The sequence below is a fragment of the Diabrotica virgifera genome, chromosome 5 (assembly GCF_917563875.1).
Source record: "Diabrotica virgifera virgifera chromosome 5, PGI_DIABVI_V3a".
Lineage (NCBI taxonomy): Eukaryota > Metazoa > Arthropoda > Insecta > Coleoptera > Chrysomelidae > Diabrotica > Diabrotica virgifera.
In genome coordinates this window covers 217090165-217114819 of record NC_065447.1, presented here as the reverse complement: position 1 = coordinate 217114819, position 24655 = coordinate 217090165, and the positions used below count along the sequence as shown (strand labels likewise).

Here is a 24655-nt window from a genome sequence, read left to right as displayed (position 1 = left end):
AAACAGACCTACGACTTGAATATTTTGAGTTGGTATCATATGACGTCACTTGCTATGTCGTACAACTGTATTTATACTGTACGAACCATATATAAGTTATAATAATTTATTTGACAGTGACATAACTCTATTTTGACTTTTGACATAAAATAAGACATAACCTTGAATTACAAGAAAGATCGAATTTTGAATTAAATAATAATTTTACATATATTTGGTTTCTCAAAATAGCATTTTATTTACTGTTGTCTAACTGGAACTTTAACACATACAATTTTTGCATGTATTTAATTTTTAATCTAAAATTTGTATGTATATTAATTATTATTTAAGCCCATCCCAAGAAAAATATTTTGATATTGCGCCATCTTTATAGTGACTTTATATAAATTGAAACTATTTAAATTTTATGTGAACTGAATACACTAAAACACATTCAAATGAACAGAATAAAATACGCTAGTCCACTTTTATTAGATGGCGAAGCAACAGTAGCTGTGGAAAATAACGTGAGGCTGTATGATGGAGATCAAAAGGTAACTATTAGAGAATCACTAAAATTTATTTATTTCTTAACCGGAGTACCCCTTTTTACAGTTAACTTTCAAATATAAATATCCAACACTAACTATGTCTAACAACAATAAGAAATAATGTAAAAACAGCAACAACATAAAATAACAATTTCGTAAAAGTGAATATGTACACTGAAAACAAAAATATGAATAAATCATCTAACCCTTAACCACTGACATGCGGTATTTCATACCGCGCCGAAAATGTATTTTTTTATAAAAGATTCCTAGAACACCATCTGTGTACCTTTAAGGGCACCCGGAAGTCCCATTTAACGACAATGTTAACATTATGTCACATAGCTCTCTAACCAAAGCACTTAGAGACCTAATTTTTTGTTTATTTTAAAACTATATGCATTGTTTAGTCCCGCGTAGATTTCTGTAAAGTTAAGAGTGAAAGAAATATTTATTTTAATTTTTTTTAAAATACTACTTTTAAAAAAACAAAAAAGTTTAGATTTTATTTTTTATTTTACTTGTTGTTGCATATTTTTCAATAAAACTTTATGCGAGACTTGATATTGTCTATCTAGAACTACTGTAAAAATTTGGACCTTCTATCTTGGAATAGGCTATAAAGCTACTGGTACATGGTAAGTTGAGTGCAGACGTTCAAAAAACAAATAATTTTGTAACCATGGATATTTTCTACTATAATGTGTTATATATCGTTGGAAAGAGAAGATTTCAGAGAATAATTTTTAATCATAACCCAAAAAAACTTAAAAAATTCTATTTTCGGACTTTGGCTGCCCTTAAGTGATATGTAATATGTAATTGTACCTGTTCTCAACTGCGGCAGTTTTAGTACGGTTTAGTCTTTGAGCTACGTTGATGTATAGTTTTCTTGCGGTATCATGTATTGCATGTCAGCGTTTATGTTTCTATAGTTAAAAGCAGTTTAATGTATTATTTTTCTACTTGTATTAATATGGAAGAAAGTTCATTTAGTTGTTATACTTTCAACTGCCTTCAATATTATTTTACTATTTTTTAGTTACCATTTTAGTTTAGTTTTTAATACTCCAAGTTTTTCTGTAATTCAGTTTAAAAGGATTTTGTAAAAACCTCTACCATTATTTTAATAGTATTATGCATAGGTTCATAATTTCCTTGAAAAAAAAAGAAAGTTTATTTTATTTGGAGTAGTATTTTATTCTACTGCAGTGTGAAGAAGAAAAAACAATTACAGTGATATTTATTTATTTATTTATTTATTTACGGGCAAGTCCAATTCAGAAAAGATTTATTACAAAAAAAATATTACAAAGCAAAAGCAAAAACATAAACAGTGTTAACACAAGGAACAAATATTACAATATGTATTGGATAAAAAAGCTATTAAGTTAAAAGAAAAAAAAAGAACATTACGATATAAAAAACAAAGTTTAACCTTAAAAATTGCTGATAGAAATTATATCATTAACATCTAATTATATTTGTATGCTCACCAAATGGTTTTTAAAGCTATCCAAGGAATTGCAGAATATATTTAAGTCATTTAGAGAATTCGCAAGTCTAAGTGTGGTAAAAAATTGTTGTAAGTATAGTTATATCTATGGGAGCTTATGTGAAAAGTTTGAGTTTGTCTTGTTGACTGAATAGGAACAAAAAGACTAATTTTTGACAAAAGATCGGGACAGCTACTATTGCCATTAATAATGTTGAATAAGATTGTCAGATCTTTTCTTTTTCTACGGGTTTCTAATGAAGTAATATTCAATATTAATTCAATATCCGTGTAGCTATGATATATATGTTTTTTAAAAGCTACGTATCTGAGAAAGGTATGCTGAACTCTTATCAAGTTTATTTTTATTGACACACACACATTGAGGAAGACATTATAACTCTAAGAGGGCGATGTCCATTCTTATTCCTATTTCCAAAGCGTGAAATTTTGATATTATTTGAGTTTATAAGATTGTTTGAAATCGTGTTTAGAATAGATTTAACTTGATTAATATCATCTGTGGCTGTATTTGGTTCTTGAAGATTGAAAATCAGTAGATTGTTTGCCTTTTTTTGACGTTCATGCAATTCGCTTAACACTTCTTCTACCGAGAAAGGTTACATCTTTATTTTCCTTCAGTTTCTTGATTTCGGATTTTAGTGAGGAAACCTCAGATTTAAGGTTCTCTATTTCTCTGATTAATTTAGGAACACTCTTAAATGATAATCGACAGTCACTGCAGAAATAGTTGAGGGTTCGTTTCTGTATAATAACACGAAAGGCACGAGGCACGAAGTTCTGAAGCCGCTAAATCAGTGCAGGTTTCATTAGGGTGCACTGTAATATGGCAGCTGTCACACGCTACTAGCTTGTCACCTAATGCATCACCACAATGCCGGCCATATTCTCAATTTTACTGGACTATAACTACCATGTATAAAATATCCGTGATTTTCTCCTGGACTATAAGCAGATAATTGAACTGTTAATTACAGTAACAAAAAGACTGAAGAAAAACTAGTCCTCGTTTATGGTAGTTCAAATATTTGATATTTATTCTGGAAATACAGATGCAATTTAAACTAAGTTTCATAAATTATTACTTATTGTAGATTCTTATCTGATGTATCAAATTGTAGATAAGAATTAGTTGTTTCTTTTGGTATGCAATTTGTTGTAATAGCTTAAATTATTCCACTATAAAAACGTATTTGAAACAGAGCAGCATGTTAACACTACTGATACTATAATGATACTCGATACAAGACAAATTCATATTGAAAACAAAGGAGAATAGGCAGTGATATGACATACCACGTGTTAGAGTCTATGTCCTGAAACATCCACGTTAGTAGTTAACCCATTCGATGCTGATCACGCACCAGGGCCTCGATTTTTGACCCTTTGCTTCGTTATCGAACGTATTCGTTTCGTATACTAAACATATACGAAGCGAATACGTTTGATAATGAAGCGAAGGGTCAAAAATCGAGGCCCAGCACATGATATGGTTACTTCAGTCAGGTGCTATACATGTGCCAGCGAGTGATATGGTCACTTCAGTCAGGTGCTGTTCAACAGAATGGCTCCTAGCCGAGTTCCATCCTCTTCGGTAGGCAGTGAATAGGTTAAGGCAGAGGTTCCCAACCAGTGTGCCGCGGCACACTGGTGTGCCCTGAAGTTCCTGTAGGTGTGCCGCGAAATTTGATTATACTCACTATCATTATAGAGATTATTTACCCAAGAGTGCCGTTGCTGAACCAATTTTTAAGTTAGTGTGCCTCAAGCTAAAAAAGGTTGGAAACTGCTGGGTTAAGGGTTACAGCAAGTTGAATGCTATGCCTAAAAACAGACAAATGATATTCCAGTAAAACCTACACCCTCATCACTGACATTGGCAAGTTCAGAGAGATGTGCCACTGGACTACAAAAACAATAATTAGTGTTAGTGTTAGTACAACAGGCCTATTTTGCACTGTGTCATTCACACATCAGCTATGCAATTTTGGCATGGGGTCACAGTGCTGGAGCCAAAGATGTCTTTCGTATTCAGAGAAGAATAGTAGGGATAATTGCTGGCCTGTCCTATTAGAAAGAATGTCGGCAAGCATCTGTTGCACTGCACATACTAACTCTGCCTTCGCATTTATTTTAGAGAGTATTGTTCATGTAAAACAAAATATAGATTGTCATCAAAGACATGAGGATGTACACCGATATGAAACCAGGAATAAGCATGCCTTAATGCTGCCCTACACCAGGCTCCAAAGAAGCAGAGATGGACCAAACTCTTATGGTGTAACATTTTACAACAAGCTGCCTACTGAAATTACCGAATTGCCAATTTTACAATTTAGAAAACCACTAAAGAATTTTCTCATTAGTCAAGCATTTTACAGCAGTGATGAATTTTTAAATTTTAACTTTAATGTTTGGAACTGGGTTGTGAATTGTTGAATCATACTTTGTTTATTCTTAGGAACCCAGAAATTTTGTCTTAAGAATTAATGAATGTATTATTTCATATTATGCCTTGTGTTTTTATATTTGTATTTTATATCTGTGAACCAAAGTTGTACACTATTTTTTGACGTAAGTACTTTTGTTTATTAACATGAATAAATGACTTGACTTGACTTGACTAGTGCTGTGATATGGAACATCAAGGAAGCAAGTATTTCTGGTAACCCTATTAGGTATTTTCAAGAACAGCTCAAGCAGGGCAGAGCAACAAATGTGACCAGGTAACAGTTTAAAAAGAAGTATTGCATGTGACATTTTCCTACAGTTTTCCAGAGTATGAAGCTTAAGTTGCAATAGTATATCTTTGTAAGAGTAAGTATGTAGAGGCCTGTTCAATTTGTATGCTATAAACTGTAGAAATTTATGCTGAACTTTTTCAATAGCATTATGGATCTTGTAGAACGGAGACCACATATTAGAGGCTTACTGTAAAATTGAGCTAACCAATGCATTGTACACTATCTTTGTTGAGTTAATGGATAGATCCTTTGAATTATCCAAAACAAAACCAAATATTTGACAAGCTTTCCTCATAATTGAATTATAATGGTGATTAATTTACTCACAAGTCCTTCATCACATTTACTCTCTGTAGAGATGTATCGCAAAGCTGCCAATTAAAAACTATTGGTAGTCTAGATCTAGAAAATGTAATACAGTAATATTTACCTATATTCAAACTCATTCCAATACCTACTGACCAATTCTTAAGAGCGGCTATATCTTTATTTTAAAACAATGGAGGAGAAGGGCACAAAATGGAAGGACTTAGCCAGACACTGTCTGGCAGACAGGCAAAGACCCATCCAGGGTTATGAGGCCAAAAGAAGAAGAAGAAGATATCTTTATGTAATTCATTTGCGGACATTTGATTTCTGCATCACAAAAGGCAGCGGTACCAAAAAATGTAAAGCTGGATCATGCTTCGATTTATCATCAGACCATTCACCGTTTATAATAACAATATTTTTAACAATATTTTAAAAAAATCTTAAACAAAGTACATCAACCAACTTGCATAACACCAAGACTAACTGGTCCCAATTTAGAGAAAAACTAGACAGCCTAATCTCACTAAATCTGTCCTTGAAAAATGAACTCCAACTAGAATCAGCTGTAGATATGCGACTCCCAGCTACGAACCATCTCCAAACAGAAATAATGTGTCTCCCACAATTAAACAAAAATTTTTAGAAAAACGACAATTAGGTACGAAAAATTGGCAACAGTCAAGAACGGCAGAAAATAAGAAAAAACTTAACAAAGCAACAAAGAAATTAAAGGAATTAATCCATGAAGAAGAAAACCATGGAATACAAGAATATTTAGAAAATTTAACACCAACTCAAGCTACAGATTACTCACTCTGGAAAGCCACGAAAAAACTCAAAAGGCCCCAACGGCATAACCCACCAATCAAAGATGAGGCAAACACCTGGGCTACGAACGACAAAGAAAAAGCTGATCTTTTTGGGAAGCACCTTCAAAAAGTATTCACGCCATACCTTTCTACAGTATCTACAGAGGAAGAAACAGAACTAACCAGATTCCTAACAGCACCGTTTCAAATGGATCTGCCCCACACGAAATTTACAGTCAACCAAGTAAAACAAAATGAAATCAACATCAAAAAAACCCCTGGATTTGACCTAATATCTGGCAAGATTCTAAAAGATGTCTCTGATAAGTGCATAAAATGAATCACCTTTATATTTAATGCAATTCTGCGCCTAAACTACTTCCCTAGTTCATGGAAAGTGGCACAAATCCTAATGATCCGTAAACCCGGAAAAAGACAGGAAAATGCATCTTCATACCGGCCTATAAGGCTTTTTTCATATGATTAGCAAAGTCTTTGAAAAAATGTACGTAAATAGGTTGAAAACGATAATAGACGAACATAAAATAATTCCAGAACATCAGTTCGGCTTCCGAGACAAACACGGAACCATAGAACAAGTGCATAGGCTAGTCAACCAAATAAACAAGGATTTTAACGCCAAAAGATACTGTTCTGCTGCTTTCCTTGACATATCTTTTTGACAAGGTATGGCACATAGGACTACAAATAAAATTAAAGAAGCTCCTACCCTATCTTCACTTCCAGCTCTTAAAATCCTACATAGAAAATAGACACTTCCTTGTGAAGCACGGTACCGAGCACACTAAGATATATCCTATTCACTCAGGCATCCCACAAGGCAGCGTTCTCGGCCCAATTCTATATCTTATATACACAGCGGACATTCCAACATCTAGTACAACTACAGTTGCAACGTATGCAACTATACACCTGCTATCCTGGCATCCCACACAGATTCATCAACAGCATCAAGGAATCTTCAATCAAACCTAAATAGAATTCAGCAATGGATGAAAGTATGGCGCATCAAATCTAATGGAACTAAATCATTACATGTTACATTCACGCTACGTAGAGAAACATGCTACCCTGTATATATTAATAATTGTCTAATTCCTCAATCCGAGGATGCTAAATATCTTGGCATGCACTTGGATCGCCGTCTAACTTGGAAAAAACATATCTTTACTAAACGAAAACAGCTTGGACTTAAATTGAGAAATATGTATTGGCTCATTGGACGCAATTCCAAGCTATATCTGGATAACAAAATTCTACTCTACAAGTCCATCCTCAAGCCCATATGGACTTATGGGATTCAGCTATGGGGCACTGCTAGCGTCTCCAATACAATCATCTTACAGAGATTTCAAAACAAGGTGCTGCGTGCCATAGTCAATGCGCCATACTATGTATCCAACGAGGTGATTCAACACGACATCCCCCGAGAATCCGTGAAAGAAGCCATACAACGTTTTAGTGTTAAATACTGTGAACGAGTGCTAGTGCATCCTAATGCGTTTGCCAGACAACTAAATGTGCGGGACGTCTTTGAAGTGCGTAGACTAAAACGGCAACTGCCGTCCGACTTGACCAACTGAATGTAATCAAGTGTATTTAGACTGATAAAATTTTTGTTTTAGAATTGTAAAGAGGTTACTCACTGGAGTAACTCTCTACATGTCTGTATTTTTTTACCATAACAAATGCTTAATGCCAATGGGCAGATTGTTGTACTCAATGAAGTTAATAAAAAAAAATTTGCGGACATGACTGCATACGCAGACACTTACAAAGGGAAATTACTGTCTGCATATGAAGTTGTGTCCACGAATAAGTTAAATTAATACAGTAATTAACACTGTTTACTTCTGCATAAAACTTACGCTCATTATAGTTATAATATAATAGTATACGACTCCACTGTATTTATATCATTTTGGAATAACAAGATATTATTTACTATGGACATTCCAGTAAAAAAATCCATCAAAACAATTTTATTTTTTACAGACCTCATTTGAAGGTGGAGAGTTGATAATCACTACACATCGAATTTTATGGGGCCGGCAAGGACAAATAGCTCGAGGGCAAACATGTTTAGCTTTACATTTACATCTAGTTGTGTTTTTAGAAGAGGAGTCCCCTAGTGCCTTCAGCTTCAGTCGATCAAGAAAAGTAGTAGTACACTTAACAGAGACAAATGGTAAGTACATCTTGGTAGCCAAATTTATGCTTCTTATTATACAGGGTGTTTCATTAAGAATTGTACATATCGTAACTGGAGAAACCTTAGCACAAAATACGAAGATTGAACCCAAAACACTTAAATAAAATATTCTTCCTTACCGAGATACAGAGTGTTTTAGTACACATGTTCTAAAATGATTTTAGCCCATTGTTAAAACACCTTTTAATATTTTTTGTTTAAACTTGACACACAGTTTACACATGTTAGGATATTTTAACTAGCCTTAAAAGATAGTTTCCACTATTACCAGAGGCGTGCTGTAGGGATAGGCGTGCCTATATACTTCCTTTTCGCCTCTTTTCCCACTTACAATCTACGCCACTGTCGTAATAATCATTTCAGCATGTTCTTTTGATTCTTCGTTAGTTTTTACGTAAATATCATCCTTTTGTCTTAGTGCGATAGAGTAAGTAGTTTTCAAGTTATTTGCGTTTTAGTATATAATGAATTCAATAAGATTATGTATTTTAAACATTGTAATCTTATTGAATGTAGTAAAATACTTGTCAAAGTCCTATGGAATCCATTATCTTTAAACGCAAATAACTTGAAAACTACTTACTTTATTGCAATAAGACAAAAGGATGATATTTATGTAAAAATAACAAGGAACCAAAAAACATGCTGAAATGATTATTACGACAGTGATGTAGATTGTGAGGGGGAAAAAGGAGCGAAAATGAAGTATATATCCCTACAGCACGCCTCTGGTAACAGTGCTTTAACAATGGTCAAAAATAATTTTAGAATACTTATAATAAAATATCTCGGTATCTCGGTAAGTATCTCGGTAGAGTATCTCGGTAAGGGATATTTTATTTAAGTGTTTTAGGTTAAATCTTCATATTTTGTGCTAAGGTTTCTCCAGTTAATATATGGACAATTCTTAATGAAACACCCTGTATATGTCTCAGCATTGCTTATTTGAAGAGTACAGGGGAAAACAAGGAATGTCACTTTTTCATGAATTTTGGCTTTTCTCGCCATGTGGTAGCAAAAACTGAGTACTATCGACTAGACTATCGATTCAGAACAATAACCAGAAAGATCAGTCTATATAAATTTTTTAAGCATGTGTATCCAGGTGAAGGACCAGGATTGTCCGCACGCCACTGGACAAAAATAAGGAATGTTAGCAGTTTTTTGGTGCATTATTAAATTAATAACTTAATATAGATTAATATTATATTGAGATTATAGACCAATAATTGCTAGAATTCTGCTAAGAATCTCCTAAGTAGTTTTTAGATATCATAAGAATTAAACCTTTATTGGTGTTTATATATCTCAAATCTCAATATATGTATATAAAATGTGACATTCCTTGTTTTTCCCCTGTACTCTTCATTTGTTTGTACAATTCAATAAAAACTACATTTAGTAATTTTTTGATACGTATTTTGTAGTAAAGACCAGGTACCCATAATGTTGATAAACCAGGTCTACAAAATATGTGATGCAATGTCTGGTTAACGTTCTACCCTAAATAAATAATAATAAAAAATACCCTAACATGAATCCAAAAACTCAGGACATCTATGTCTTACCAAAAGTTATAGATGCTCATAGGTCTTTGGAAATAGTGCCACCCCAACTCCCACTTGTGTATAAGACCACCCCCAAGTACTTGACATACTTCTTAGGAGTGATCTGCACACCTGTACAATCAAACACCATTCCATCTCTTTCTCGTACCTTTAAGGACTACTGCCTCAATCTTCTCCTCCAAGAGACTCAATCCATAGTCTTTCATCCAGTCCTAGATCAGGACAGTTATTTGCCATACCCTGAACAGGAGACCTCCCTGTCCCGCACTGCTACCAGCACCGCGAGAGCAATCGTGAATGCAAAGTGGATAACCCTCTTTCTGAATTCTCAATCCATGACCCTATCATATACTAGGATCCACAACCATAACATATATGATCAAAATACCTTTTATCTAGGATTATCTAGGAAAATATATAGGATTTTAAATACATATACCTTTTACAAAATAAGGTTTTTATTTTTTATGTGATCAAATCCTGCAACAATAACATCTTTAAAGAGTATGTAATACAGTTGAACCCGCTTATTAGAATACTGGTTATAGAAATATCCTGGTTTAAGCAATAGAAATTTAAAGTCCCGAAACGTTTTTACTAGCCACCAATGATTGGTTATGTTATTAGAATATCCTGGTTATAGGAATAATTTTGCTTGGCACGAAGACTATTCGAATAAACGTGTACGACTGTACAATTATATCAGTTTCATTGTTCATTTTTTATGTTTAAATAAACATTTACATTAAAGTGGATCATTGGCTGTCAAGTGTCGAGCGATAATCTAAGACAGCCTCAAATTCATGAAATATACTTCATATGCTTTTAGCCGTAGAATATTATTATTTTTATTGATTTCAACCAATATTTAAATCCCAAATTTCAATTTTTTGTATTAGAAATAATTAAATGTTAAAATCTCATCTTAGTATGGTATAACTAGACCCAAACCCAGACATCCAAAGTGAAAGTTATCCTCCAACACCAAATTGTTCTATATGGTCCACATAATGTTCAGAAAAAAGTCACACCATTTTGAGCGTCGGGTTTGGGGGGAAGAGGGGGAGAAATCGGTAAATTCGTAGTTTTTTACGTTTTTCGTCAATATTTCTAAGACTATGCAGTTTAGCAAACAACCTTCTATACAAAAATGTTCTACATTAAATTTGAAATAAAAAAGGCCCTATGCATAATCCTTATAAAATGAACGGTTCCAAAGTTACGGAGGTAGTATAGTATAATTGGTATAATATAGTATATAGTATAGTATAATAGTATAGTATAGTATAATTGGTCCAAAAAAAGGCCTAACCCAGACATCCAAAGTAAAAGTTTTCCTCCAACACCAAATTGTTCTATTTGGTCCACATATTGTTCAGTAAAAAGTTACACCATTTTGAGCATCTGGTTGGGGGGGGGGGGGAGATGGGGGAGAAGTCGGTAAATTAGTAGTTTTTTTTACGTTTTTCGTCAATATTTCTAAAACTATGCTTTAGTGTAAACAATGTTCTATACAAAAATGTTCTACATAAAATTTAAAGCAAAAAAGGTCCGATATATAATTGTTATAAAGTCAACGGTTCCAGAGTTACGGAGGGTGAAAAGTGGATGTTTTCGATACTTTTTATATTTTTTGGACAATTTATAATATTATTACTGATGAAAGAAATTTTTTTCTTTAACAGGATTGTGTTTTGTAAATAAAATTTGCTATTTCAGTATCCGATGGTACGTTAGTGATAAGCCCTTGAAGAAACGTCAACCTCACCACCCAAAATCATCATCAATTGCCCAAATAATATAAAAAGTATCGAAAACCTCCACTTTTCACCCTCCGTAACTCTGGAACCGTTGATTTTATAACAATTATGTATCGGACCTTTTTTGTTTTAAATTTTATGTAGAACATTTTTGTATAGAACATTGTTTACACTAAAGCATAGTTTTAGAAATATTGACGAAAAACGTAAAAAAACTACTAATTTACCGACTTCTCCCCATCTCCCCCCCAAACCGGACGCTCAAAATGGTGTAACCTTTTACTGAACAATATGTGGACCATATAGAATATAGAACAATGGTGTTGGAGGAAAACTTTTACTTTGGATGTCTGGGTTAGGCCTTTTTTGGACCAATTATAAACCGCATAATTTTAGAAAAATATTGACGAAAAACGTAAAAACTACGAATTTACCGATTTTTCCCCCTCTCCCCCCAAACCCGACGCTCAAAATGGTGTGACTTTTTTCTGAACATTATGTGGATCATATAGAACAATTTGGTGTTGGAGGATAACTTTCACTTTGGATGTCTGGGTTATGCCATTATTTGGATCAATTGTATCATACTATCTATTTGTGTTAAGTGTCAAGCGATAATAATCTAAGACAGTCTCAAATTCATGAAATATACTTCATATGCTTTTAGCCATAGAATATTATTACCTTTGTTGATTTCAACCAATATTTAAATCCCAAATTTCACATTTTCTGTATTAGAAATTGAATGTTAAAATCTCATCTATCTATTTCACCACAATAATTTGACAAGATCTCTTTGAAAAAGTCATATGACTAATTTTTCTTTTCTATACCTTGTTGTTTTAGATTATTCAAATGGCCCACAGTTGACAAGCATCTACAACTTTATTAAATTATCCTTCAGAGAGGGTTACACCAACCATGTTCCATCTATCCTTAATGATTTACTTCAAAATAGGCCATGGGAGCCAAAGATCTCTATAGTTCCATCTGTACAAGTCACAGTACAAAGACCTATCGTTCCTACTATTAAACCTAGATTGGGAATTGTGGGAATAGAAAGGAGTATTCAAGCTAAACAAAAAGAAACAGATGAGAGTATAACTTTGGCTTTCCAAGATTTAGACAAGTTGATGGTCATGGCAAAAGATATGGTGAATATATCAAGGACCATATCTACAAAAATTAAGGAAAAACAAGGTGATATAACTGAAGATGAAACAATACGATTTAAATCTTATTTACTCAGTCTTGGCATTGATGATCCAGTCACCAGAGATTCCTATAAATCCGATAATCAATATTATCAGAGCTTAGCTAGACAAATATGTAATTTTATTCAAAAACATGTTGAGGACATGGGTGGTATGATGGCCCTTACTGATGTTTTCTGTTGGGTAAATAGAGCGAGAAGTTTGGAATTGCTATCACCAGAAGACATTCTCAATGCCTGTAAAATCATGGAGAGTCTAGATCTGCCTATTAAGTTATTTCAGTTTTCTTCTGGAGTTATGGTACTTCAATTAAGTAGCTTAGATAGTTTAAGTATTGCAGAAGCTACAGCAATATTGGTAAGTTTATCTTTCAACTTCTTTACTCAATTAAATATTAAGTTTATATGGGATTAAGCCACAATTTATTGTAATGGAAATTACAATATTTACGAGTATATTGAGTATTGTTTGTGGTATAATCTCTCTCTTATAGCACTACAGCCCAAGTCGGGCCCTGGCCTCCCCCAACATCCGCCTCCAAGTATCTCTGTCTCTGGCTGCTCTCCTCCAGTTGTCCACCCTCAATAACTCTTTAGCATCGGTTGTCACTTCGGTCTATCCACCTCTTGCTTGGTCTTCCTACTGGCTGACGTCCCACCATAGTTCCGTTAAGCGTTCTACTAGAGATTCTGTCGTTACCCATTCTTGGTGACCAGCCCAACGCAATCTATGTATTTTTGCATAATTTGCTATAGAGAGTTCTCTGTAATATTGGTATAACTCGTGGTTGAACCTTACTTCTCCATATGCCATTGTCACAAATAGGTCCCAGTATCCTCCTTTTTTTTTCTTTCAAAAGTATTAATAAGGTTTATTGTCTTTTCAGTCATGATCCATGTTTCTACACCATATGTTGCTATTGGCCATACGATGGTTTTATATATTTTAAACTTTACTTCCTGTGATGTATCCAGCTCTCGGATTATCAAATCACGAGTTTAACCGCATAGTGCGCGCGCCGAAGAATTATTTACACACATGCGCGAACTATCTTTCAGATTAGGACATTCATGCTCGCTATTGTTGTTTATATGTAATTAGTTATATTTACGTAATATGTACCTACGCTTAAATAAACGGGTAGTAATTCCAAATTACTGTTGTATTAATTAGATATTATGTCAAACCAGACTTGTACTTTAAACTTCCCTATGGAAGTCTTTGGATCCAAACACCTGCGACAGAGAGAAGTATGCTTTGTTAGCAAGCATTATCCGTTTCCGTATTTCATCCTGCTCGCTGTCATTCTCAGTTATCTGTACACCCAGGTATGTGAGCTGTTCTACTACTTCTATACTAGCGTCGTCTATTGTCAAATTCTGCAAGTTTCGTTGGTTCCTTGCTTGTATTAGAGCTCGAGTTTTATGTACGTTGACGGCCAGCCCTACTTTTTTCGTATTTTCTTCAAGCTCCACAAATAGTTTTGTGACGTCTCTTGCGGTTCTTCCCATCAAGTTTACACCATCTGCGTACATTGCAATCTGCTTAGACTTATTAAACAGTAAATTTTTTGGGTTTACGGACATTTTTCTTATGACATATTCCATACAGATTTTAAACAGAGTCGGTGCCAGCCCATCTCCCTGTTTTAACCCTTTAGTTATCTGGAACGGATCTGTCAATTCATTTTGAACTTGTACTTGCGCTTCTGTGTGAGTCATGGTGGCTTGAACTAACTTTACCAATGACTGCGTTCACCAGATGCAAACACGTTCACAACCACAACTGTTTGCGCTTTGATTCTTAATTTGTTGACAGCGAGCTGAACGGTTGGTTGTTTAGGTTAAAATTTGCTTGGTTTGAACGTAACCTAAAATAAATTTTCTCAATAAATAAGTTTTTGAAATTATTTTTTTTATTAAAGGAAAAAAGAAAATGGATTTAATAGATAATAACGTAGCTGCATGTCTTCAGTAGCCTTTATTTTATATACAAAACCCTTATAAATATATTCTATATATACTATATTATACAATTTAAATTTCCGCCATATTTTTTCAATATTCAACACGTTTGCAAAGTTCAACTTAAATATTTTATGCTTGCAAAAATGGCGACCGCTTTCCAAACATGTTTGACGTTAGCAAGTCGTTCAGAAGCATAAAGCGCAAACTGATTGCCAACGTTTGCATCTGGTGGACGAGCCCAATTTCTCTATGTATGTTATCATAGTCTTGTCGAAAATCTACAAAAATTTGGTAGATATCTATGTCATGCTCCCTTCTTCTTTACGTGCCATCTCTCGACGGAGGTTGGCAATTATCATGGCTATTGTGATCTTAGATGCTGCTGCTCTGAATAGTTCGATTGATGTGCATCCGTACCATTCCCTCAAGTTACGCAACAATGAGATGAGTACTCCCAGCCGTTAGCTAATATTTGTTTTACGCTGAATAGCTGGTCAATAGTAGACTGTCCTGGTCTGAATCCGGCCTGGTATCCTCCTATGATTTGTTTGTAGTATAATAGAAATAGAAATAATGGAAAATTCCTGAAATTTATTTATTTGTTTATTTATTTATCCATGTACAAATTATATTTGCTTACAATAGGCAACTTGCACATTTTTTTATTACATAATAATGTTCAGTTTTGTAAAAAAAACGAGATTTCCAAAATTTCACGCTTCCAAAACTCATAATAACTTTTAATGTTTTCAGTATTTTAAAATAGTTCAAACGACCCGTGACGTCACATAGTTTAACTATATGGTTCCGTTTATAGTTATATTTAGGTATATTCTTCTGCTTCTTCTTTAGTTTATTGGCCTCCACCTACTTGGGTATTTGGCCAACTCGTCGTCGCGGAATAAAGGAAAAATATTTATATTCTAATGACATTTATCGTATGTCATTGTAATAATATATACCAGTTTTTTGAGATTGAAGTTTGATATAGTTATTGAAATAAAGGAAAGAAGGTTTACCATGGAAAATAAAACCATTTTGTAAAAGTACAAATTTTCTATGAATAGTGCAAACGATCAAAAACACTTGTAACGTCATATATCTGCATTTTCTACTGACGTTTATAATGTCTAATTTAAAATGATATACAATTTTGTTTACTTTGTTGGTTCAGAATGTAAACATATAGCCCGATGACGTCACGACGCGTTTTGGGCTGGCTGGTATAATTTTAATTTTTAATCGACTTTAGCAGATAAACGAAAAACAAACAAAACTTTTTATCTTTGATACATGTTTTAAATTATGTTCTGTTGTGATTTATAACATTTTTTTCGAATTTAAAATTTTATGCAAGTTCCCTATTACTTTTAACATACATTAATAATTAGTTTATATACAACTATTACAGGTGGAAGACAAAGAGTCCATGTCTGCTGAAGAACTGGCACAGAGTTTGGGCATTTCATTAACCTTAGCTAAAGAAAGGCTTCTAACAGCAGAGAAATACGGAAAATGCTGCAGAGATGATTCTATTGAGGGTCTAAGATTCTATCCAAACTTGTTTCTAACCAGAGAAGAATAAGGGCATAATGTATGCTTATAAATGGTTTTAAAAGCCAACATGTGTGATGAAGGAAGTATTTAAAATTGCATAAGTCTACAGATGTTTATTATTTACGTCAATTTGATAAAGAAACTAACAGCTAACTTCAATTTAATAAATAACATAAAAGACATACTGTATAAGTCAGCCCACTTAAATTTTAGATCATTCTACACATTCTTATTTTATGTTTGTATTCTCTTTAATATTTCAGTGTACAAAGGCTTTGTTAAAACTAACATACGTTATTATTTATATACCAAGTAACTGCTGGCTCCATTCTGACGCCGACCTCTGAACCCTTTTTATTATATTATAGATGATTGTTCAGCTAGAACACCTGCTGAAGTTCTGTGTATTTATTGACGTATGTCAAATGCTGTTTTTATATTGTTTCATCAAATTTAAGTTGATGAAGAATAGTTCATAGTCATTGTCAAATGAATTTAAGAAAACAAATATATTTGAAAATATCAAGTATGTATATAAAAATAAACCAATAATGGCGTAGGGATGTGGCGACCTCATCGCCCAAAGACTCTGTCTTTGCAATCAGCCTAAGGTAGCAAGTAGATACTTCTCTACAACCCCAATAGCAAACAGATCTACTAAAGGGATGCGGCCCTGCCTTAAACAAGCCTTGATCCATGATGGTTATCTCCCAGTTCCTTTACATGGCAGACATCTTGTCCTATTCCTAAACCCTTTAAATTGCTTTTTTTAATACAAATGTATACCATTTTTATTCAGTTGCAATGCGAAGCCAAAACTGTCTTAACTTTTACTTAGGTTAGAGAGCGCAAAGAGCACTCTTATCGACGATTTCACCTCTTGTTAGAGGTTCTTCAGAGAATGCATAGGCTGCTATCTCTACTCCAGGTAAAAATTTTCGACATTTATTTCCCCCATTGCAACTGACGTGAAGGTAGTAGGTGCGTAGCGGTATCTGCTAAATGAAAGTCTAAGTTTTTTAACCTAATAAAAAACTAACAAAAAGTTTTTCAATTAAATATCTTTTAAAAATATTTTACAAATAGTTTTATTAGGTTGAAAAACTTAGACTTTTGCTTTTTTTCCTTATACACATCACTAACCAGTCTCTCAAAGAGCCAAAATGAAGTAATATCAGAAATTTCAAAAATTAACTACATAATGTCACTGCTGTTTCGGATATACATGTATTATGTTACAAAGTACCGTAATAAAACCTGTTAGAGGAATGATACAACACTAAAAATATAATACATTGTCTATATATAAATAATGCTGTTATTCTAACTTATCTTAAAAGTGATTAATTCTTACAAAATTATACATTAGAATATATAATTGATAATAAAATCTTGATCTCTGTGCAGTTGTTACACCATAATATGGTGAAGGTAAATATGTGAATATGGTCATATTATGAAGAATACCATCTTCTTGATTAAACATAATGATGTATCCATATGGTTGTATGTTTTACTTTACATTAAAAGTCATTGATAGTGTGAAGATTATAGCGTTGGATTCAAAATTAGGTTAAACAAACTGCAGTATCAGTTTACGTTGTGAATTTAGTTTTCTGAATGTATAAAAATGATCTACACATGCATATCAATATCCAGTCTGGATAATGAGTGTCAAAAACTTTTAATATATATGGATATTAATAATTCTAAAGTTATTGTATTACAATAATGAAACGAACATGATTGAATGTTTCAAATATATTCTTTTATGTGAATCATTAAAAGTCATTGATAGTGTGAAGCTTATGGCGTTGGATTTAAGATTATGGTTGGACAAACTGCAATATCAGTTTATGTTGTGAGTATGCCATTAAAAGTCATTGATAGTGTGAAGCTTATGGAGTTGGATTTACAATCATGGTTATACAAACTGAAATACCAGTTTATGTTGTGAGTGTGCAACAACTATAGTAAGCATTTAATTTTCTGGATTTATAATGTATAAAAATGGTCTACACATACATATTATCAATATCCAGTCTGGATGACGAGTATTAAAAACTTTCAATATTTATGGATATTATTAATTCTAGTTATTGCCTTACAATGATAAAACAAACATGATTGAATATTTCAAATATATTTTTTTATGCGAATCATTATAAGTAATTGATGGTAAAGCTTATGTCGTTGGATTTGAAATTATGGTTAAACAAACTGCAATGTCAGTTTATGTTGTGAGTATGCCATTAAAAGTCATTGATAGTGTGAAGCTTATGGCGTTGGATTTGAAATTATGGTTAAATAAACTGCAATATCAGTTTATGTTGTGAGTATGCCATAAGAGTATGTCATTAAAAGTCATTGATAGTGTGAAGCTTATGGCATTGAATTTAAAATTATGGTTAAACAAACTGCAATATCAGTTTATGTTGTGAGTATGCCATTAAGAGTGTCATTAAAAGTCATTGATAGTGTGAAGCTTATGGCGTTGGATTTGAAATTATGGTTAAATAAACTGCAATATCAGTTTATGTTGTGAGTATGCCATTAAGAGTATGTCATTAAAAGTCATTGATAGTGTGAAGCTTATGGAGAAATATCAGTTTATGTTGTGAGTGTGCAACAACTATAGTAGGCATTTAATTTTCTGGATTTACAATGTATAAAAATGGTCTACACATACATATTATCAATATCCACTCTGGATAACGAGTATTTAAAAACTTTTAATATTTATGAATATTATTAATTCTAAAGTTATTGTATTACAATGATGAAACAAATATGATTGAATATTTCAAATATATTCTTTTATGCGAATCATTAAAAGTCATTGATGGTGAAGCTTATGGCGTTGGATTTAAAATTATGGTTAAACAAACTGCAATGTCAGTTTATGTTGTGAGTATGTCATTAAGAGTATGTCATTAAAAGTCATTGATAGTGTGAAGCTTATGGCGTTGGATTTGAAATTATGGTTAAACAAACTGCAATATCAGTTTATGTTGTGAGTATGCCATTAAGAGTATGTCATTAAAAGGCATTGATAGTGTGAAGCTTATGGCATTGAATTTAAAATTATCGTTAAACAAACCTGCAATATCAGTTTATGTTGTGAGTGTGCAACAACTATAGTAGGCATTTAATTTTCCGGATTTATAATGTATAAAATTGGTCTACACATACATATTATCAATATCCAGTCTGGATGACGAGTATTAAAAACTTTTAATATTTATGGATATTATTAATTCTAAAGTTATTGTATTAGTACAATGATGAAACGAACATGATTGAATGTTTCAAATAATATATCCTTTTATGTGAGTCATTGATAGTGTTAAGCTTATGGCGTTGGATTTAAATTTATGGTTAAACAAACTACAACGTCAGTTTATGTTATGAGTATGCAACAACTATATTAGGCATTTAATTTTCTAGAGTATAAAAATGACACATACATATTATCAATATCCAGCCTGGATAATGAGTATAAAAAACTTTTAATATTTATGGGTATTAATAACTCTAAAATGATTGTATTACAAGAATGAAACGAACATGATTGAATGTTTCAAATATATTCTTTTATGTGAATTATTAAAATTTAGGTTAGACAAACTGCAATATCAGTTTATGTTGTGAGTATGTCATTAAAGTCATTGATAGTGTGAAGCTTATGGCGTTGGTTTTAAAATTATGGTTCAACAAACTGCAATATCAGTTTATGTGGTGAGTATGCAACGACTATAGTAGGTATTTAGTTTGCTGGATGTATAAAAATGCTCTACATATACAGATTATCAATATCCACTCTGGATAATGAGTGTCAAAAACTTTTAATATTTATGGATATTAATAATAATTCAAAAATTATGGTATTATGCTAAAATTATAAATACTTCTGAAAGCTTATATATTAAATCAAATCTTGATCTGCAACAAGTATATCATTGTTATCCCATGGGAAGAATTTTATTTTTCCAGCATACAATGATGAAACGAATAGGATTGAATGTTTCAAATATATTCTTTTATGTGGTACATTAGAAGTTGTTGATAGTGTGAAGATTATGGCGTTCTTGAGCGCTACAACCCTTTGTGAGTTGTGGCTGGCTTAACAATGTTCTTCCATTCTGCCCTGTCAGATACTTTCCTTCTGAAAACATTTTTATTAAAAAGTCTTGATCTGCAACCAACAGATATATCACTCTTACCCCATGGAAATAATGTCATTTTTTCAGCATAAAATGATGAATCGAACAGAGTTACATGTTTCAAATATATTGTTTTATATTGTCCATTAGTGGTTTTTGATAGTGTGAAGATTATGGTGTTGGCGTTACAAATACTAATATTGCTTCCATGGCTCCAATAAAGCTGACAACAAATATATTCTTCATTTATACTAGTAGCCTCCATTGTTACTACACATCCAATGTCTAATTTCTTAAGATACAATAATGGCTTCTACAGGATGAGTGGATATTTCAGATATAAATATTTTTCTTATGTATCTTCAGTACGGATAATCTACAATAAAAATAATTTCAATATAATTACATATACTCAGTAAAGTAGTGGTAAATTTGAGTGGAGTGCTGATCTCCTTTATGTATTATGTTATATTTCTTCAATTTGATTAGATCTATTATAGGTTGTTTGTTCATTTTTTAATTGTATAATATATAGGATGTTAAGAAACAAAGCCTTTGATTACTGTAACATAAATAATTTCCAATATCTATAGCGTGTTTTGCAGTGACTTTAAGTAGGAAAAACATAGGGCTATGTAAATCTTATGGAACCTTGGAGATCAGTGTTGCCAGTTTTATTATTTTGAACTAATTCATAGATACTATGAAAGGTATTTATATGATATTAACGATTAGCCCAGGGCTTCCCAAACTGTGCGTCACGACGCCCTTGGGCGTTGCTGACTTTTAGTACAGAAAATATATTTATGCCTGGACAGTATGGAAGACTACGAACATAACAAAGAAACATTCTAGCAAAGAACATTACAACTGAATTAAGTGTTGTGATGAATAGCATTATTAAAGTGATGAACTACATTAAGACATGACCCGTGAAATCAAGTCTTTTCGATAGACTTTATGAAGAAATGGGGTCAAGTGTCAAGTACACCTCTTTAATTTATTATTGTAACTCTAGTTCACTGACCAAAGGCAACATACTCGCACGTGTATATTAGGAAATGCATTTTACACGTATCTACATACAGAATCACATAATGGTGAGCAATTTTATTAATTCAGAGTTTATAATAAAATTAGCATACCTCTGTGACATATTTAACAAATTAAATGATCTCAATAAGTCTTTGCAGGGAAACAATACTCATGTCAGTCATGTCCTGCAATTGGTAGATAAAATTACTGGGTTTTAGAAGTTGCTCTTATGAACGAGAAAATTAGAAGATCAAGAAATTGACTGTTTTCCTGCTTTACAATGTATTAAGAAAAATCGATAAAAAGCCTCGATCCCTCTTTAAAAAAGATGTTTACACAACACATGTTATCATTGAGCGAACACTTTGAGAAATATTTTTCCGAAGATCTGGAACAATATATGATCTAGGTCAGACAGAAACCCTTTCCAGTTATCCGTACCATCGACACTTTCAAAAGAGGAAGAAAACCAACTGACACAGAATTGTTCTGTGATTTCAGCGTAAAGCTTCAACACAAGGACAAACTGTTTGAATTTTGGAGCTCAGTTTCTCATGAATATCATGCCATCAGCACTGCTGCATTAAAGGTTTTTTTACCATTTGCGACACTGTACTCAAACTCAAACATAAACTTAGAAGAAGAAATGAGAGAGGCAATTTCCAAAGTGGAGCCCCGATTTCATAATCTGTGCTCAAAAAAGCAAGCATATCCCTGATATTAACCAGCCAATTACATAAATTAATTAATATCCCCTTTTATTTTTGTGCCTATGTTTTGATTTATTGTTTTGATTTGATTTATTTTCTTAATTTCTAATAAAAATTATAAATGTTCAAATAGTGTTTTTGTTATGACTATAACCTATTACTAGGCTAGTACTAAAATTGGTAAGTATTATTAATTGGGGGTTGGGTTGAGGGGCGTTGCAAAAAAATAGCAAAATCCCAAGGGCGTCACAGTACAAAAAAGTTTGGGAAGCCCTGGATTAGCCTATGATTAATATTTCACTAAATATCCATTTTCTAATTTTCCTTGCTTATTCGCATAAATTACTCTGATAATTAGTATGATTTAAGTGCCTGAATTGACTGCAGCACGATAATATGTAAGTAATTTAAATTATATTTAATGTAATATAATTTGATTTTGGTGAATTAATGTTATTTTTAAGATGTATAATGTAGATATGTTGGTAATTACATACATAACTATTTACAATTCTACCTTATTTTCTATAATTAGGTCCACAATGAATTATTTTTCGTGGGTGGTATCTATTTTAAACTTAAATTAAACAGGTATTTAAAATGTTCAAGTACTGCGGATAAGCTAAATGTAAGTAAGGTAGGTATTGTAAAGGTATATAACAGGCAGCACTGTTCTTCGTAAGAGTCTGTACTGCAAAGTGACCACGAAACGCAGTATAGTTACTTAAAACTACTATAAAACTGTTGGAATTGTAATTTGAAAAAAAAGTCATTCTTTTACACCACATATTTTACGAAAGTAAATTTAACATAGGTAGTTGTTATTGCTTTTATTTTTATTCTGTTTTAGATAATAATCAGTATTAAGAATTTCCGCTGAACAATTTTGCTTTATTGAACTTCAGCTCATCTGTCCCTTTATAGAAACATCATTATGGTTATTATAGTTGTTCCCTTATACCTAAAGCAGCATTTAGCTTCAAATGCAGCCTTTACTTTTCTTTTTCATGAATAAACCCAAAATGTTAACTATTGCTAATCTGTTATTAATTAATTTGCTTGATGTAATTTGTAAAATGTTATAAAAATCTTTTGTATATATTTCAAATAAATTTATTTTTTTCATTAACCATTTGTTTATGATAACAAAAAGAAGAGAACCTACCTTTTTAAGTAAAACTCACCAGCCCAAAACAGTGAGGTAATGTAATGTAAAGGGTATAATTTTGTTCTTATAGTCCCATTGAAATTGTCTTTAAAACAACAAAATATCTGGAATAAAGACTAACGCCCCAACGCCCGGTTTCATAATCAACTTAAGACTTAAGTGAACATTTAACTAAAGTTCACTTTAACGTTGACATTTACCCATATGAATTGCATTGACAAGGGTACCAACTTAAAACTTAAAGTCCACTTTAAAGGCGGCTGCACAATTGCCCGGGAACGAGAACGGTAACGGGAAAAAAGTTAACCTCTATGTAAATTAATGTTGTAGATGCACAATAACCGAGAACGAGAAGCTGTCCGGGAACGGGAAAGTTGACCATGTTTTAAGGCGGCTGCACAATTGCCCGGGAACGGGAACGAGAACCGGAAAAAAGTTAACCTCTACGTAAATTAATGTTGTAGATGCACAATAACTGAGAACGAGAAGCTGTACGGGAACGGGAAAGTTGACCATGTTTTAAAGGCGGCTGCACAATTGACCGGGAACGAGAACGGAAACGGGAACGAGAACGGAAACTGAAAGCATTAGTAGATTCACAATTAAATGGTTAACAGTTGTTTTGTGTCATTGTCACTTGTGCTGTTAATTACTTTTCTTCTCAAAATAAATTTTGTGGAACGATCTTTTTCTAATTTTATTAAAAGAAAATGTCTGTTAACTCTAAAAATATGGATTTATTTGATGACGAGATTTTAATATTTTCGTTTTTTATGATCTTGGACCTAATTTACACAATATGTGTTCAATCACAAAGGTTTGTCAGCATAAAGACAAAAACCATATCATTCGAATATTTATATTATTATTATGTATCTAATTACCATATAAGTACGTACTATGATCTACATCAATCATCATACGGATGAGCCCAAGTAGCAATTTTTCGACGCATTGGTTGTCAGTACAAACAAATGCACTGTATATAACGTTGCCACAGTGGACTTTCAGTTGTTTCGGCCAACGACCCCTAACCCGACTGACATTACGATGTTACAACGTTAAGTAATATCTTTAGTTATATGGGCAACTAAGTTATTACTATTGTGACAACTACATATCACAGTTAAGTTTTTTCAACAATCGCAACTACTTAAAAACGTTATAATGCTAAACTAATTTACGCCCATGGGTTTTCTGGCCGACTAGGTAGTTGTCTCTCACGACCCCAGGGCCTTTACGTATAGTTCTATAGATGTGTGACACGTTTACGGCAACTTCAGGAGCAAAAAAGAATTTACTTTATAACCTTACTTTTTTCTTATTATTTTATATTTTATTTTGCTGGAAATTTTCGATTTATTTA

At 32.7% G+C, this 24655-nt stretch overlaps 1 protein-coding gene across 1 annotated transcript; it reads left to right on the top strand.

Annotated features, from left to right (window-relative positions):
* The first annotated feature begins 154 nt into the window (after window positions 1–154).
* Window positions 155–23250, top strand: LOC126884642 (vacuolar protein-sorting-associated protein 36). Its single transcript, XM_050650709.1, has 4 exons — window positions 155–536; window positions 7931–8123; window positions 12322–13046; window positions 16068–23250. The coding sequence occupies exons 1-4, from the start codon at window positions 441–443 to the stop codon at window positions 16239–16241; spliced, it is 1188 nt and encodes a 395-aa protein (XP_050506666.1). The 5' UTR covers window positions 155–440; the 3' UTR covers window positions 16242–23250.
* The last annotated feature ends 1405 nt before the right edge of the window (window positions 23251–24655 follow it).

Coding starts and splice junctions, on each gene's coding strand:
- LOC126884642 (XM_050650709.1), top strand. CDS start 441: ATGAACAGAATAAAATACGCTAGTCCACTTTTATTAGATGGCGAAGCA. Junction 537..7,930: donor TGTATGATGGAGATCAAAAG/GTAACTATTAGA, acceptor TATTTTTTACAG/ACCTCATTTGAAGGTGGAGA. Junction 8,124..12,321: donor ACACTTAACAGAGACAAATG/GTAAGTACATCT, acceptor TTGTTGTTTTAG/ATTATTCAAATGGCCCACAG.